At 40.4% G+C, this 19,110-nt stretch overlaps 1 protein-coding gene across 1 annotated transcript; it reads left to right on the top strand.

The window, feature by feature from the left end:
* The first annotated feature begins 5,158 nt into the window (after positions 1-5,158).
* On the top strand, positions 5,159-12,936 carry KRT28 (keratin 28). The gene is made up of 8 exons (XM_055258798.2): positions 5,159-5,674; positions 6,123-6,205; positions 6,730-6,886; positions 7,829-7,990; positions 8,072-8,197; positions 11,070-11,287; positions 11,905-11,960; positions 12,535-12,936. The coding sequence occupies exons 1-8, from the start codon at positions 5,159-5,161 to the stop codon at positions 12,675-12,677; spliced, it is 1,461 nt and encodes a 486-aa protein (XP_055114773.1). The 3' UTR covers positions 12,678-12,936.
* Positions 12,937-19,110: the final 6,174 nt, after the last annotated feature.

The following is a 19,110-nucleotide window of genomic DNA, read 5'->3' as shown; positions in this document are numbered from 1 at the left end:
TTCATCTTCAAAGACAGCAGCATAGCATCTTCCAATCTCTGTCTCTGCTTCCACTATCCCATTGCCTTTTATGACTCTGACACTCCTTCCTCCTTCTAAGGACCCTTATGATTATATTGTGTCCACCCAGATAATCCAGGATAATCTCCCCATCTTAATATCTTTAATTTAATCACATCTGTAACGTTTCTTTTGCCATGGAAGGTAATGTATTCACAGGTTCTGGGGGTTAGGAGGTGGACATCTTTGGTAGGGCCATTATTTTGCCTATCTCAAGAATCATCTTTAATTCTTTTCTATTCCTGTCCTCCCCATCCTTACCACAGCTATTTATTACCAGGTGCAATAAAGACATTCTCCAAAATTATCCCAATTCCATCCACTTCTGTCTTAACTATTCTGGCTCATCTGAATTACTGCAACTGGCTTTGTAATGGTTTCCCCCGACACACTCTCACTCCCCTCCCATCCATTCTCCATCACTCACCTACTTAAACTTCTCAGTGGCTTCCCTTTATGCTTGGGTTCAAATTCAAAATCCCTAGCCTGGTCCAATAAATCTCTCCGTGGGCAGCCCTCTGCAGTCCTCTCTCCCTGCACACTCACCACCAGCAATACTGGTTTTCTTCCAGTTCCTTGAAGGCACCATACCCTTCCCTTCTCAAGCTAAAAAAAAAACTTTATTTTATTTACAGTTTCTTCCCCTCCTAGAATGTCTCTTCGCCCACCCCCTTGCCTAGCAATCTCTTGCTCATCTTTCCGGTATCTGCTTTATGTCATTTCTTCAAAAGGATTGCCTTAATCTAAACTAGGTTCTCCCCTAATAGCTCCATGTTCTTTCCTTCCCTAATTTTTACAGCAATTTGTAATTTTATGCTTATTTGCTTAAGGCTCAACTCTCCAATAAACAATAAGTTCCATGAGAGTTGAGAAGACCTCTATTTTCTTCCCCTTGGTACCACCCGCCACTAACGCAATGCCTGGCACATAATAGGTGTTCATTAGATAAAAAAAAAAAAAAAGTATGGGGCACTAGGCTTAGTACCTGGGTGACAAAATAATCTGCACAGCAAACCCCCGTGATACGAGTTTACCTATATAACAAACCTGCACATGTATCCCTGAACCTAAAATAAACGTTTTTAAAAATAGGTGCTCATTAAATATTTCTTGACTGAACAAATGAGTGAATGAATGAATAACACCTGATAGCAGAACTGCAGCCAAAAATTTTATTTTGCTATTAATTCGAAATTCTGCAAAGAATTTGTAAGAAGACAAATTAAAGACATTAAAGACAGATTTTTGCATTGTTTGGTTTTCATTTCTCTACCTGACCTTAAGATAATTATGTACTGAAAGGACCACCTCACTGAGAGGCAAGGCGTTCTGGGCCTTGACCATCCAGTTTCACACTGTGTATCCTTGAACGGTTCCTCTGTTTCCTTATCTTTAAAACAGGGAAAGGAAACCTCTCTCTTCCTAATTCCCACCTTCATTGTAAGGTTCAAATGAGATCATATACAAGAAATCCCTTTGGAAGCTGTAAAGCAGCGTACCAATGTAAGGCCATCATGTCTTTGTACTTATCACACTCTGTAACTTCACAAAATTAAATGCTGAAGCTGCTTGTTTGCAGAGGTTTAATCATTTCCACCTGAGGACAGCAGGGACCCAGGCTGGAGAGGAGGTTCCGCCCCTGGCATTTGCGCGGCGAGATCCATATGTAAACGAGCGCTGCCCCCTGGTGGAAGGAGAGGGGTGAGTGTGGCCGGCAACTGGGATGGTCAGGGTCCTAATGACAGACTCTGGCTGAAAAGGAGAATCCGCTTACTTAAGCATATACTTTTTAAAGAAATACTTTGTCATTTTTTCTTTTTATTGTTTTCATTTGTTTTTTAAATTAACAAATTATAATTGTATATATTTATGTTGTACAACATGATGTTTTAAAATACGTGTACTTTTTAAAGAAAACAAAAAAAAACCCAGCGTGATGTTTTAAAATATGTATACATTTTTAAAGAAAAAAAACCCAGCTTTCTTTTGATTAAGAAAAGTTAAAAAAAAAGACAAAAAGAAAATATGTGTACATTGTGGAATGGCTCAGTCAAAGTAATTAACACATGCATTACCCCATATCTGTATCATTTTTTGTGGTGAAAACACTTAAATTCTACTCTCTTAGCAATTTTCAAGTATGCAATGCATTGTTGTTTCTTTTTTTGTTGTAAAATGGCCTTTTAGAAACATTTTACTTACTTATAAAGGATGCAGACACGTTACACCAATGACTTGTCTAATTATTATTTGGAGTTTAGTAATAAATGAGAGATTTGCAATTCGTTATACATTTTCGTATTCTAATTCCTTATAGTTAAATCTCAGCAATTCAATTAGAATCATTTTACAACTCACGCATGTTAAGACTATGGATGGTGTGTACTAGAAAATTTCAGCTTATATATTTCCCTATGTGTTACGTGCATTTTATTTAACTTTGTTATACTGCGTATATTGTGTGCATACTGGACAAATGAGTCCTAATTTTATAATATCTAGTCTCTAGATATTGAAGACGTTGCTAATGTTTAAAAAATAGACTACAAATGGCAACATATGAAGTATTTGTATGAGCATGTGTCATAGAGTAATTATTTATGTCTAAATATGATCACGGTGCCAGAATACCAAGGTCAAGTTGAACATGTGCCACATTTTCACCTGGCCAATCCCTCATGACTCTGAGCAAATTGTTCAACATTTCTGGGTCTCAGTTGCCCTGAACTGCCAAATAAGGGGCTAAATTAGGTAATGTCTAAGGCTCTTTGCAACTCTAAAAATATCCTACAACTTTGTCCAGAAAATGCATCTTAGAGGCCACACACGAGCCACCCTCAGCACCAGCTAATTAGGCTCCAGACTGCTTAGGCCAAGGCAATTCCAGGAGACTACCCCTGACTATTCTGGTGGCAAAACAATTTTATACTTGTCATCACTCCCTGAACCCAGTCAAATCCAAGCAAGTGGACTCAAAACCAGTCACGTCCAACCAAGTGCCTCCTGTCCCTTGTCTCTCCTTTTTCCTGCCCTGCCAACCCTCTTCATCCACGCTCCACAGCCACGGCCTCAAGAGGAAGGAGGCTTCTCCTTGGTCACCTCTCCTTCCCTTCCAGCCTGATGTCCCAGCCCTCCACACTCACACACCCAGTTAGGAACAACAATAATAGTAATAATAATGGCTGACAGTTTTCCATTTGCCAGGCACTGCGCTAAGCATGATCTCATTTAGTTTTTCAACAAGCAGAATCTGTGTTCTCTAGATCCCCAATGCCACCTCTAGCTTTGTGCCACTTAATTCTTATGCTAAGACTCCTCTTTTGAGGCAAATGCCATCCAATGGCCCCTCACCACACACACTCCCCTCCGCCTCATCGTCCAAAAACCTTGACACTGGCTCACAGCCCACTTCCCTCCCATCTCCTGCCATCATGAGGAACTTCATGCCTTTATAGATGGTCCATTTAATGTCACAGACAGATAGTTCCTGACCTCCTACTCTCTTGCCTTTCAGGTCCAATCCACTTCTGACTTCCTGTTCCAGTGACTGTTGGTCCAGTCCCATGACTACTCTCTGGACTTTGGTGACACCTGCAGTTGTGCCTACTTTAAAATTCTAAATTCTGGTTTCCACTATCCAACTTTAGTCTGTCATCTTTCACCTTTATCAATCTCCTCCTCACACTCTGCCTGCTCCATGACCTCATAAGGATGCCCAATGACTCACCCTCTGCCCTTTTCTTCAGTCCATCTGTCCCTCTGGTTTTACTTTCTTCTTGCTATATGATCATACAGTCAATCGCCTCAACTGTTTTCTCAAGAACACAAGAAACTTCTTTGCCACTGTTTCCTTCTTCTGGACCTGTCTTCAAATCCCAAAACCCACATCAGTCTGATCATCATCCTTTCTATTCCTGAACCAGGATTACTTCCAAATATGCAGTTGAACGTCATTACAAATGAGAGCTGGACCCTCCAATTTTCTTTTACTCATTGCTAGTCAAGTATTTTTCCAGTTCAGTATACATATTCTAAACAGTCATTCTTGCTATCAGTCACCTTCATCTGGAACATTCTGGCAACTGCTCAAATCCAGTTGGTCCAAACCTAAACTCAGTGTCTTCCTCCTCCTCTATTCCCCATCTCAGTGAATATTATGAGTTCCCAGAATATAAAATTAATTACCTAAGAGTTATCCCCAATTCTGCCTTATTCCCTACTGTCCAGATTCAATCACATTACCATATGCTCTCAAAGCCATCCTCTCTGCATCCCCACTGCCTTCATCCTTCTCACCTGGACCATTGTTCCAACCTTGTAATTGACCACCTTGTTTCATTTCAACCTGATCATGTTGCCCTCTGCTTTTTACTTAGGATTCATTACAAACTCTTTAGACCAGCACAGAAGGCTAACCATGATCCAGCCCCTGTCTGGACCTGACAGTAGATTTCTTAAAGATTGTAATCATGCATTTTTCACTTCTGCATTTAGTTAGCACTATGTCTTTCATTTTAGCACTTAGCATAGAGCACCAGACATCATAACCATGCTATTTTAAACAAAATAATAGGTCGATATTTGTATCATTGTCCAAGATAATAAATAGATGTTATAATCATGGTAAGAACAGAGATGTCACTAGCCTCTGTTTTCTAAATAACACATTTTTTTTCTGGTGGAATAAAATATCTGTTTCTGTAGTTAGCAGTCCTTTATACCCCTCAGTGGTAATTGAGACCCTACTGTACCTCACAGAACTCTATCATAATCTTACTTAACTTTATAAAAAATTTGATAATACCTGGCGCCAGATAATGACAGTATATGCCTAGGGTCTAGATGAAAGGAAAGGATTACTCACTCAAAATTAGAAGTTAAATTAATAAACTTAATATAGAACAAACCCTATTATATTTAAGATAAGAAACAGCCCAAAGCAACACCTAGGGATGTTAGACATTAATTATTTTTAAAATCACCCAATTATACATAATTTTATGCTAATCTAAGTGATGCCATTTTTCTTTTGGCATATATAACTGAAATAGGAACGCCCCAATAAAGGTATATAAAAGCCCAAAGAAATCATCAGTGCATGATATTCTGTTCTCCTGGGACGTTACAGTTTTGCATAGACAAGGTGAACATTTCTCAAAACACCATGTCTCTCCGATTTTCTAATGGATCCAGGCATGTTTGCTTAAGGTCTGGAGCTGGCTCTGTCAGAGCCCCAAATGGAGGTGCAGGCTTTGCAGGCAGCAGTGCATGTGGCGGCTCTGTTGCTGGAAGTGAATTTTCCTGTGCCTTGGGAGGGGGCTTGGGCAGTGTTCCTGGTGGGAGCCATGCTGGTGGTGCCCTTGGAAATGCTGCTTGTATTGGCTTTGCTGGAAGCGAAGGGGGACTCCTCTCTGGAAATGAGAAGGTGACCATGCAAAATCTTAATGACCGCTTGGCATCCTACCTGGATAACGTGCGAGCTCTGGAGGAGGCAAATGCTGAATTAGAGAGAAAAATCAAAGGTTGGTATGAAAAATATGGACCCGGATCTTGCCGTGGACTTGATCATGACTATAGCAGATATCACCTAACAATTGAGGATCTTAAGAATAAGGTGAGAAATCACAGATTTGGAACTAACCCAAGTATTCAAAACTAAGAAATACCTAACAAAAGACATACAATAAGAAATGCTTCGTGACTGTTATCTGTAACTTGTATTTATTTATTTAGATAAACAATTCTTCCTACTATTCAAAAATGGGCCTTTTGATTCATGAATTATAATGTAGTTAAAATGTTATTAGTTCCATTGTTTATGTTGAAGTACATTCATAGACATATGAATAAAAAAGTATTGTAGTTCTAAAGTTAGGTGAATATATGAGAATAAATAAAACCATGTCTTTAATTTTTAAAAGTTAAACTTGAAATATTTTGATTATTACATAAGGAGGTGAGACTTTTATGCAAAAACTTGAGTAACCTTTTTCACTTCCTGAAATAATGAATCACATAAAAGCATACTTACTTGATGTGTCCTCTGTTTTGGTTTATTCTAGATTATCTCCTCCACTACTATTAATGCTAATGTCATTCTGCAGATTGATAATGCCAGACTGGCTGCTGATGATTTCAGGCTAAAGTAAGTGACAGAAAAAATCCTGCTCTAGAAGAAAGTTTCTATTTATTTAATTTGTTAAATAAAATTTCAATTTCATCCCAAGTAGAATGAACTATCACCTAAAAGATAAAAGGAAGCAAAGGATTTGTATTATAATGTTACAATCAACTTATACATAGTTATTATATTCCTGGGACAAAATATCAGTATATTTCTCTGCCTGCTTAGAATACTGCCAAGCACAAAGTAGATGCTCAGTAAATCATTAGTCAACTAAGGAAAAACATTAACTAAAATAAAATTCCAAAATGATGTATTTTTATTTAACTAGGTTATGCTATTGGAATTTGTGTGATGAAATAACTGCCAATTATCCTGTATAGAATTGAGTGGGGGTAATGGAGGAGGGCTTTCTTCGTATATTTTTGTGCTATTTAGAGTCCTAATTCAATTTCTAATTTTCAGTTTAAAGCAATTGGGATTGAATATTTCTGTTTCTTGAGGTAGTCTTACTGCCACTGAAATTCACTTAAATGCCCCCCAAGGTATGAAAATGAGCTCACCCTTCACCAAAACGTAGAGGCCGACATCAACGGATTACGGCGAGTCCTGGACGAGCTGACGCTCTGCAGGACCGACCAGGAGCTGCAATATGAGTCTCTGAGTGAGGAGATGACTTATCTCAAGAAGAACCACGAAGAGGTAGGAGAAGCTTTACCTGTAGTCCAATCACAATTCTGTACATTTTAAATACTGGGCAGGGGTTGGGGGTTAAAATCACAATAGTAATTCAGGTTCATTGTTATAATTTGCCAACGGATATAGACCGATTAGTCTAATAACACTACCTACTACCAGGGGATGTTAAAAGGCTTCAATGAGTTAATACATATCACATGCTCAGAACAGTGCCTGGCCTATAATAATCACTCAGTAAATGACAGCGGTCATCCCTAGGATGAATGCCTATGAGGGCCAGGATTTCAGGATTTTTTCTACTGTTCTATTCCCATCCACCTGACATTTAGTCAGTAACTGTATGTTGAGTAATTCTCTGGTCTTTAAATCCCTTTCTCATTTAAAATAATATATTACTTCTCTTGGGGTGCTATGACTGTTTTTGGTGGTGGTGGTGATTTTAATTAACAGGTCCCTAATTTTTTTTGTTTGTTTTGTTTTGAGACAGAGTCTCGCTCTGTCGCCAGGCTGGAGTGCAGTGGCGCAATCTCGGCTCACTGCAACCTCCACCTCCCAGGTTCAAGCAATTCTCCTGCCTCAGCCTCTGGAGTAGCTGGGACTACAGGCGCACACCACCACGCCTGGCTAATTTTTGTATTTTTAGTAGAGATGGGTTTTCGCCATGTTGGCCAGGCTGGTCTGGAGCTCTTGGCTTCAAGTGATCCGCGCCTCTCAGCCTCCCAAGTGCTGGGATTACAAGAGTGAGCCACCGTGCCCGGCCGACAGGTCACTAATTAAATAGATGATTGGCATGAATATGGACCGAATATGTCAATGAAAAAATGGTGTGCCATAAATTATACACCTGACCACAAACTTTGAGACATAAAGTAACACGTTTGAAAACTTCTCAGACTGAGTGTGAACCTGCAATGCCCCTAAAGCCACACTCTTGCTTCCCTCCAGGAGATGAAGGCTTTGCAGTGCGCGGCTGGGGGCAATGTGAACGTGGAGATGAACGCGGCCCCCGGGGTAGACCTCACGGTTTTGTTGAACAACATGCGAGCTGAGTACGAAGCCCTTGCAGAGCAGAACCGCAAGGACGCGGAGGCCTGGTTCAATGAGAAGGTGAGGTGGGGCCCCGTCCCCCTGCTCACACCTCCAGGGCGGGTGGGGACTCCGTGTGACCCTTTTTCCCCGGCCCTGCAGAGCGCCTCGCTGCAGCAGCAGATCTCCCACGATGCAGGCGCAGCCACTTCCGCCCGGAACCAGCTCACCGAGATGAGGCGCACCCTGCAGACCCTGGAGATCCAGCTGCAGTCCCTGATGGCCACGGTAGGTGACAGCGAAGGTCAGCCTGGATCCTGTGATTCTAGAAAGCCTCCAAGAAGCACTTCCCTCTGCCCTTCCTTCTTTTTTCCTATTATAGCTTTGCCTGCAAATACTTATCAGAGAGAGTGGAGGAGAGCAGGAAAAACAGATGCATAGACACTCAAAAGAGAGCTTTTTCTTCCTCCTCGACATCACTGGGAGTTTCCTTCCTGGCTGATGCTTAGTGCTCATTTCATGAAAATAGACATTTCACATAGATCCTTTCTCAGGGTAATTCAGCTTAGGTCCGCAAAACAAACAGCAGCAATATTGCTCCACCAGAAAATTAGCCACAGGTCTATGATCAGGGGTGTGGGGCTAGTGTCACACAGGGCAGGGAGCCAGCATCACACCAGCGTCTCCTGATACTGATGAAGACATATTAGAAGCCACATATGGTTTCACCAGGCAGAGGAAGAGAGGGTACACACCTGAATGCCACATGGGCACTGTCAGGCTCTTCATCGCCACAGAGTCCAGGGCGGAGGTCAAATCCCCGAGGGCACACCTGGGAGCCAGGCCTTCAGCCACTTGGGCACATACCACCAGCTCCTGGCTTACTTCAAACGTCAGCATGGAGTCAACCCAGGATTAAAAATGGCTTGCCTTCTAGAGTGTGAGCTGGCAGTGCCCAAAAGGCTTGACTTTGAGAATTACGGCATGTACGTGGCCTAAGGACTCCCTTCCTCATAAGAGGTTTCGTGCCCCCTGAGGACACCAGGTTGTAACACAAAGAAGAGAGCAGCTATTACCCAAGTGGGTGCAGTGAGCCAAGAAGGAAAAGATGACTCAAAACAGTGGGAGATTCTTTTGATTTAGCCGCCCTCTAAAGGTGTGTGCTTTCTCCCTATATCGGATTTAGATGGGAGACTTGTTCTTACACTGACTGGCCCCTAACTTAACCAGGATGGCCCTCTGCTCCTGTCCCTCATCACTGCTGCTAGCAGGTACCCGAGACTCCCCTGCCACTGTGGGCTCCTGGAACCTTCCTTTCTTCTCCATTTCCCCTCTTCCCTGAACTAGATCCCTGAGGACTCTTCCTGCTGCAGGAGCTGTGTGAGTGAATCCTCCCTCTATTTCTGAGCTACGCTGATGGAAATACATTTTCGAGTCCCCAGACCAGAATTGTGAGCATTTTCACATAGAAACAAGGATGTTATAAAGTAGTTAGAGTCTGTGCAGCCAGTGGTACTATAATTTGGGCTCATAGGATAATCCACACATAAAAAGCCCACTTAACACAGGACATAACTGAATTCTAGAATAATGGGAACGTAGTACCTAACTTACATCCCTGAGGCCCTGTTGTCTTATGATGAATTCTAAGCTCAATCTCCTAGAGTTAGAACACAAGTCATTTGTAAGTTGGGAGTTGTCTAAATACACAAATGTTCACATGTTTGCTTCCTGTGATGTACAAACTTTCAAGTTCATCCTGTTCTCCTCCCTCTTTGACAAGCCAGCCTTCACAGTGGAAGACTGTGAAGTAGAGATGCTGTCCCCTCTGACTTATGAGTGTATTCGCAATCATAAAAAGGAATACCCTAGGAGGATGCATTACCAGGGAAATTAAAGTTTTGAGCTGCCAAGCACACACCTCACTGGCGTCTTGCTACCTGTTGCCTTACTCACCGCATTACCATCCTGATCTCCTTCCACTTATGTGCTTCTGGAGAGCCCAGCACCCGCCATGTAACAAGTCTGTTTGCCTAAGTCAGTAGCTCTAAGTCAGTGTTAGGTTCTCAGCCCCATTAGACCCAATGTCTGCCTGTTATGACAAATCTTGTGTAATTCCCTCTTTGCGATGCTAGAATGAAGTCACTAGGTAATAGATTTAGAACTATACAAAATTATTTTTTAAAGTATAATACCATAAATGCAATAAAAAGGCAAGTATTTTAAGATAAAATGTATTTACTAGGTAAATACTTGGGCCTAACTACCCTAGAAAATGTAATGAAAGAGGCAGAACCTTGCATCTTCTCTTAATAAATCTTTCATTTTCAACCATGTAAGATCAGAAGTTCCTCCACACAAGAAAAGGAAAATGAAAGAGTGGAAGTTGGGGTGGACACTTGGATAATAACTAATATCAAGAGAAGTAATAATTGCCCAGACATATTTATCTATAATAAGGGAAAGAGGAAAATTACCTTAATTAAAGGAGGGAGCAGGTGCCAAGACAAATTACAGACTGTAGAAGTAGCAAAGAGGAAGTATGATATTCATAAGAGTAGTGTGGAAATAATGACCTGTATTGTGTTATGAGATATAGCTCTTGCCTTGAAATCTCACATCTGTTAAGGCACTCATCCAATCTCAGTACCTTAATAAAAGACCTTTGATAGATGCTAGAAAATCAAGGGTGGATTAGAAAAAAAAAAAGCAGTAGCACAATAGGCTGTGGAATGCTGGTGGAGTGGATCTGTGGGGACAGTAGCAGAGTAAGACGGAAACAACAGGTAACCCCGAAATAAATATATAATTTCAAAATACAAGTTTTCCGATATCGATTTTTTATTCTGCTACCCTTAAAAGTTACTTTAATATATCAGTTGGTTTTAATAGAAATATGACCTATATATCGCCAATGTCCAGTGGAACATCAAAAGTCTTGTGGGAAAAGGGCCATTTATCCCACGTCAGGATCCCACGTCCATCATGCCTGGCCCTCACTTCAGAAATACCAGCCTCCTTTCTTTCCCATTTGATTGTGACAAGCCTCACAAATTTCCATAACTGCCTAGGGAGCAATCCTGCCAGTTACTGAGAAACACTGTTCTACTAGTCCTCAGAGTGTTTTCATCCCTTGCCATGACTTTTTTGATGTCCTCAGAAACACTCCCTGGAGTGCTCCTTGACAGAGACCGAGAGCAACTACTGTGCACAGCTGGCGCAGATCCAGGCTCAGATTGGGGCCCTGGAGGAGCAGCTGCACCAGGTCAGAACCGAGACCGAGGGCCAGAAGCTGGAGTATGAGCATCTCCTCGATGTCAAGGTCCACTTGGAAAAAGAAATTGAGACCTACTGCCGCCTGATAGATGGAGATGGAAAGTAAGTAAAGCCATTTGAAAATCCAGTTTTTGCCTCGTTTAAGCTACAAATGTGGGCTGCCCATTAGCCTTCCATACTTCCAAGCCTTTTCTTTTTCATTCCCACTGCAGAAAAGCATGACCATCTCTTGCTTTTTCGGAAGAGAGTCATCTCTTCCAAATCGTGTACATCACAGTGTTCTCCTCTGCCTTAGATGACTGGAACTATTCCTGCAGCCATTCCTATCTGTTGTCCATGTTAATCACTGTGGGTTTCACTCCACCTCCCACAAGCAGGCTTTATCCTTCTTTCAGTGCGTACCTAATATCACTACTGCCCTGAAATAAATGTACTCTGTACAAACCACCTGGATCCATATATATGTATGTATGTCCTTAAGTTTTAAATTCTTGGGTGTAAAAAACAATCAAATGGAAACAAGATTTATTTATATTCCCTCTTTAGATAACATTTAATTACTTTCAGCTCCTACACATAAAAATCTTACGAGTTTCCTCTATAGAAAACTAAGACCTGTTTTTGGCATACAAATTTCACTTGAGTTCATTGAGTCAATGAATATTTCTGAAGTGACAGTAAGCAGAAATATACAAGAATAAACTATATTTCTTTTACAGTTCATGCTCCAAATCAAAGGGCTTTGGATCAGGAAGCCCTGGGAATTCATCTAAAGGTAATAAAATCTAGTTCTATATCTTTTCTCTTTTTTTTTTTTTTGAGACAGAGTCTTGCTCTGTTGCCCAGGCTGGAATGCAATGGTGCTATCTCAGCTCACTGCAACCTCCACCTCCTAGGTTCAAGTGATTCTCCTGCCTCAGCCTCTTGAGTAGCTGGGATTACAGGCACCCATCACCATGCCCAGCTAGTTTTTATATTTTTAATAGAGACGGAGTTTCACCATGTTGGCCAGGTTGGTCTCAAACTCCTGACCTCAGGTGATCTGCCCACCTAGGCCTCCCAAAGTGCTGGGATTACAGGCGTGAGCCCTCTAGTTCTATTTCTATCACAGCAATACTTTTACATTAATGGCAGTCATACACTACAACCATAGTCAATATTTAAGTAGTTTTAGCTAAACTGTTCTGAATGGGAAGTTTCAAGTGGCTAAAACTATCCCAAGCTATTATTATAAATATATACTTACTCCCTCAATCAAAAATATGCATAATACATTATATTGACCTAGCAGTGGAATTGTCATGTAATCTTTTTGGTTGAATATATGTATGTCTATGTTTTATTTCTAGATTTATCCAAAACCACACTGGTAAAGACAGTGGTTGAAGAGATAGATCAACGTGGTAAAGTTCTTTCATCAAGGATTCACTCCATTGAAGAAAAGACATCTAAAATGACCAACAGCAAGACAGAACAAAGGGTTCCTTTCTAGCTGTCATTTTAGAGAAGAGAATAATTTGGGAGAGGATCCTGTACAATTGCATTATTCTAAATATCAGAGAGAATATACACACTTTTTACTGTTAAAGATAAGTTACTTAGCAAAAATAGCTGTTTTCTTAGTTTTACAGGATATTGAGTGTGTTTCCAAAAAATAAAAAAGTTGATGTGCATTCATTTCCATTCACTGATGACTAATAATTATTTGTGATTTTTTTCTATGTCTAATTCATAAAGAAACATTTGTGGAATACATTTTAATTGTCTTTCACTGTTGTTTTAAATAATAGTCAATACCGCCACAAGGCATTTGAATATTAAACATTCACTAGGCATAAACTTTAAATCACACCATGTCTATGTGGGCAAATAATCAAAAAATTCAGAAATTCTCCTGTGACTGAAAAGTCTCACCACTAGATGACGCATTCCTGGTACTTTACCAAAAGCCTCTCTCAAACTCTTCTTTCCACAATACCCAGGATACCATTCCTCATCTAAATAGGATAATCTCCAGAAAAATCCACAGCAATATGGCTTGTGTTAGTGACACTTTTCCTAGAACAGGGGTCAGAAGCTTTTTTTGTGAAGACCCAGATAGCAAATATTTTAGGCATGGCAGGCCATAAAGTCTCTAATTCAACTACAAACCTCAGCCATAGACAATAGATGAATGAATGAACATGACTGTGTTCCAATAAAACTTAATTTATTAATGCTGAAATTTGAATTGTAAATATTTTTACCTGTCATGGAATATTATTCTTTTTTTAACTTTTTTCAACCATTTGAAAATGTAAAACCATTTCTAGCTCACAGTCTGTACAAAAACACATGGCAGGCCAAATTTAACCCACCAACACCTATTCTCGAACATGAAGCCCCATGAAGTTGATGAACATCATGATTCTTGTGATTATGACTATGTATACCTTTCTGGATCAAAATGCATGGTAGGAATTCCCAACAAATATTAAAATTTCTAAAAGGAAAGCAGCTCCTTTATTTCTCCGGTATATGGCCTGATTCCAGTGAAAATCTCCAGCAAGAGAAGGAATTCTATCTCACAATCCTCCAGTCACATGGGATTCAGAGAAGTGGTGAAGAACAAGATATTTACAAAATCTTTAGCCAAAAGCCATCAAATGAAGCAAATACTAGAAATCCACAGAGAAATAATTTCCAAATGTACAATATTCAGGGCCAGCTACATAATTTTCAGGACCTAGTGCCAAATGAAAACATGGGATTCCTTGTTCAAGAATCAGGCAAAATGTATCACCCAAAGGCACTAAAATATCAAGCTGTTTCCTTGCATCTGCATTTATGTTTTCAACTTGTCCTGGATTTTGTTGTTTTGATTTGGGGTTTTCTGTTGTTGTTGTCATCATTGTTGTTGTTGTTTTCTTTTTTCTTTTTTTTTTTTTTTTTTTTGCAATTTAGTTTTGTTCTAAGGAAAGTGTATTAGTCCATTCTCACACTGCTATAAAGAAACTACCTGAGACTGGGTAATTTATAAAGAAAAGAGGTTTAATTGACTCATAGTTCCATATGGCTGGGGAGGCCTCAGTAAACTTGCAGTCAAGGCAGAAGGTGAAGGAAAGCAAAGACCTTCTTCATATAGCGGCAGGAAAGACAGAGTATGAGGGCACAGGAAAAACTACTGTTTATAAAACCATCAGATCTCGTGAGAATTCACACTATCTCAGAGAACACCAGGGGGAAACCACCCCCATAATCCAATCACTTCCCTCTCTCGACACATGGGGATTACAATTCAAGGTGAGATTTGGGTGGAGGCACAGAACCAAACCATATCATAAAGAAAAATTAAAAGTTTTAGGTTATTGGCATATGTGTTACCATTCATTTTTATATTGTGCCATGCCAGTTTGAAATCCAAGCAAAAGAACATTTAACTTGTATACAGAATCCCCAAAATCATGACAATTCATAATTTGTAGCTCATACCTGCATATGTATTTTGTTCCTACCAAAACAGTGGAAACACTGCACAAAACAAACTCAATTGTTTTTATTTCACTTCTGTATATACCCACCTTCTACCAGCATTCTCTACCTTTGGTTTGCCAATGAATAAGAAGACTGAAAGGAAAAGGAACTATGGATTGTTTGATCTTTCTATGTCATCATTTTCCACTTACGCAGTTGGCAACACAGGCAAGCAGGAAAGCAGCAGAAAAAACTATATGATAGGCCGGGCGTGGTGGCTCACTCTTGTAATCTCAACACTTTGGGAGTCCAAGGCGGTTGGATCACCGGAGGTCAGGAGTTCGAAACCAGCCTGGCCAACAGGGAGAAACCCCATCTCTACTAAAAATACAAAAATTATCTGGGCTTGGTGGCACACGCCTGTAATCCCAGCTACTCAGGAGGCTGAGGCACGAGAATCACTTGAACCCAGGAGGTGGCGGTTGCAGTGAGCCGAGATGGCACCACTGCACTCCAGCCTGGGTGACAGAGCAAGACTCTGTTTCAAAAAAAAAAAAAGTGTATGATAGGGTTCCTTGGTCCTTCATATTTTTTAGAAGACCAATGTCTTCTTTCTATACTCAGAGAGCAAGTTCTGGTTTGAATGGAAAGCCTGGCTTCTTGGGTTTGATAGAAATTGGGATTACTCAGTCATAGACACAATATACTCACCTTGTACTTGCTTTGGGTTTTTGTTAGACCCTGCACCTTGTGGATCCACCAGAATGTTGGGGACACGGGCATAAGGAGCACCTGCAGGCAAACATATCTGGCATACTTCTATGTTCACTTGTATGCCCCCATGGTCCCAGCAGAATTCACTAACAAGAGACAGGTTAAAAATAAAGTTCTGTTACCATCTTGAAACTAACATTTTCAAGACGGTAACGGGACAGCATTAATCCAAATGTGGGGCCTTTCTGAACATGAGACCTTGTGCAACAGCACACACAGGCTTTATGCCTATGATGCCAGACCTGCTTATCAGGTATGCTCATGACACATTGATTTTTTTTTTAACTGTCTTCATGGTGGCCTGCTTTCCAAGGCAAGGCCCATTACAGCACAGAAAATGCACACTACACTTTGTGGTGAGGGGACTGTTGACTTCAAAGGACAACTATAAATTCACCACTTCTTGCTGAAAAAAATAAACCAGAATTCACTGTGTATCTATCTATTCAGCAAAGGAATGGGAGTAAAATTAAATTCTGGATAAGTTTCCTTTAAGTTCTATTGAGTCCACAGGATGGAAGGAAACATCCTGTCCTCAGGCTTTTGGGTCTTAAATCTGTCCTTCCTTCTTTGGCGTGTAAAAACGGACTACGGCCTTTGGTTCACTCATTTTCCTTTGCTGGGTGGAATTCTAGGGCTCCTGAGTTCTTTACACATTCTGCTAATGATGACCTGTTCTTCTCCAATCCTTGAAGCTTCACTCTGCTTTTTGCTGAAGTGGGTTTCTACACTGAAAGTACTTCCCAAAAATCAGTCTCCATCTGAAGGAAAAGGAATGCAACCACTGTACTCGAGTGATTGTTAAAGCAAAAACTACACGCTGCTATTCCTTCTTTTAACAAAAACCCAAGATTTGTGGGAGCTTTTTGCAAGGGAAATAAATTGCCACTTGTTACTGGGTGTAGTAAATGTTTTGACATTTCTATTTTTCTTTCGATTTTTGTCATCATATAGGAATATAAAATTCATTGTCATATTTATAAAAATTTCCATCCTAGGTTCTGAGTTTTACAACTGCTGGGGCCCACGTTTTCTTCTAGTACTTTTAAGGTGATCATGTGGTTTCTGTCATCGGACACTTTTATCTGCTCCATATCATATTGAGTCATTCTCATTTCTGGTAAATAACTTCCTTGGGATATTTTCTGCTATTTAATATATTAATGAATTACATTTGCTAATATTTTATTTAAGATTATTTCCAGAATACGTCTTTCTTCTGGGGACTGATTTCCCCTAAATTTCTCATTTTCTGTGATTGTATCTTAGTTTAATTAGGTTTTTTTCCTTTTATTTCTAATCGTTTCCTAAGGTTTGTCACCGCATTTCTAAGTTTTTTTCTAATTCTGGTTTATGGGAATTTTTTTTTCTTTTATCATTTTTAGCGATTTTAAGTCACTTTGAAATGGTGGGTTGTATCTTACTCAGTTCTGTAGGTATGTCTTTCCGGTATGCTTTCATTATCTATAGGGACACTATTCAGCTCCTCATCCTTATTATCTTGTATTAACATTTCGTGGGATTTTACTTCAATCCTTTTCTTTTGCTTGGTTTTATTGCCAATTCATGTTCCTTAACTTCTAGACTGAAGTATCATTCCAGGCCGGGCGTGGTGGCTCACGCCTGTAATCCCAACACTTTGGGAGGCCGAAGCAGGTGGATCATTTGAGGTCAAGAGTTCGAGACCAGCCTGGCCAACATGGTGAAATCCCTTCTCCACTAAAAATATAAAAGTAGCTGGGTGTGGCGGTGCATGCCTGTAATCCCAGCTACTCAGGAGACTGAGGCAGGAGAATGGCTTGAACCTGGGAGGCAGAGGTTGCAGTGAGCCGAGATCGTGCCACTGCACTCCAGCCAGGGCAATAGAGTGAGACTCCATCTCAAAAAAAAAAAATAATAATAATAATAAAGTATAATTCCAAATAGCTTTACTAATTTCACAGAGCTCCCTTTTCTCTTGTTTTTATCTAGGATTCAAAAATACATTGGCTTGATTTCTGAAATTTCCTATCTTTTTTTCCATCCCCAACTTGTATCTAGTTCTTCTGTTTCCTCCCTCTCTATGACCCTCTCCTGAATAATTTTGATTCTTCCCCCAGCAGTTTCTCCTCATCGTGGGTTGCTCTCCCAGGAGGGAACCATGGCTGATCAGTTTTGAGAATTCACAGGATCTAGGCTGTTCCATTCCCTTCTGAATTCATGAAGGACACTTAGTTTAGAGTTGAAGTTATAACGATTTTCTAACTAGTTTAACCCTGTTTTCTCCGTATCTTTATCCCTCATGCCACTTTCTTATGCAATTAAAACTACCAAGCAATCATTTTCATCTATCCCCTTGAAGATCTCGCTTTCAGAATCTCCTGTCCTCCTATGCAATATTGGCTGTTTTTTAAGCCTGCTACCCAGCTGTCATGTGGGAACACTCAGTGTGTTCACATTGGAACTCCATTTCCAGGAACCTAAGTTTTCCTTTTTCATGTTTTTCTCTCTAGTGGCTTCCTGACAAAATGTGCAAAGAAGATAATTTTTTTGAGACTTTTCACGTCTGAAAAGATTTTTATTCCACCCTCACCGTGGTTGTTAAAGTAGAGAATTTTGGTTCTCTACATAAGTCACAATTAGAAAAAAACTTAGAAATGAGGTGACAAACCTTAGGAAAGGATTAGAAATAAAAGGTTGGATATCATTTTGCATTCACTTTTTTTTTTTTTAAGAGACAGTCTCGCTCTGTCGACCAGGCTGGAGTACAGTGGTGTGATCACAGCTCACTGCAACCTCTGCCTCCTGGGTTCAAGCGATTCTCCTGCCTCAGCCTCCCAAATAGCTGGGATTACAGGCACGCACCACCACGGTCCAGCTAATTTTCGTATTTTTAGTAGAGATGGGGTTTCACCATGTTGGCCAGGCTGGTCTTGAACTCCTGATCGCAAGTGATCCGCCCCCCCTCGGCCTCCCAGAGTGCTTGAATTACAGGCGTGAGCCACTGCGCCTGGCCTGGGTTTGTATTTTGAAAGCATTCTTCACTAGAATGATGGCTTTCCTAAAATTGAATATGTGTTGGTTTTGGTCCTGACATTTTAAGTGGTTGTTTGTCACCCCCGCCCCCAGCCATGGTTCTCTGAAAGATCCTGTGGATGTGCCTCACTGTGGTTGTTGTTCATTTATCATTCATGGTTCTTGGTGGTCTCTTTGTATTTAGAAGCTCAGTTGTTTAGTTCTGAGTAGTATTTCAGAAAATATGTTTATAAAATAATTTCTTCATCATTTCTCCCTTCTCTCTTTCCAGAAGACCTACTTGATATTGTTCTTCTTTGACCAAGTCTCTCATTTTCTTTTCTTTTTTTTTTTTTTTTTTTTTTTTGAGATGGAGTCTTACTCTGTCGCCCAGGCTGGAGTGCAGTGGCACGATCTCGGCTCACTGCAAGCTCCGCCTCATTCTTGGCAAATGTAAGATCTCAAATGATTTGTTATAATTTTTAGTCTGAAGAAGAAAACCAGGTGGAAAGAATAACATGAACAAAGGCAAAGAGATGGGAAAGAGGGAAGTAGTAAAACAGAACGGACAAGTCAGTGAGGGAAAATCTACATTAAGACAGCGAGGTGGCTCCTGCCTATAATCCCAGCACTTTGGGAGGCCAAGGTGGGAGGATCTGTCGAGCCCAGGCATTCAAGACCAGCCTGGACAACATGGCAAACCC

Source organism: Symphalangus syndactylus, chromosome 20 (assembly GCF_028878055.3).
Source record: "Symphalangus syndactylus isolate Jambi chromosome 20, NHGRI_mSymSyn1-v2.1_pri, whole genome shotgun sequence".
NCBI classification, from domain to species: Eukaryota; Metazoa; Chordata; class Mammalia; order Primates; family Hylobatidae; genus Symphalangus; species Symphalangus syndactylus.
Note: the sequence above shows the minus strand (reverse complement) of the source record. Positions and strands in the feature narration are given on the sequence as shown.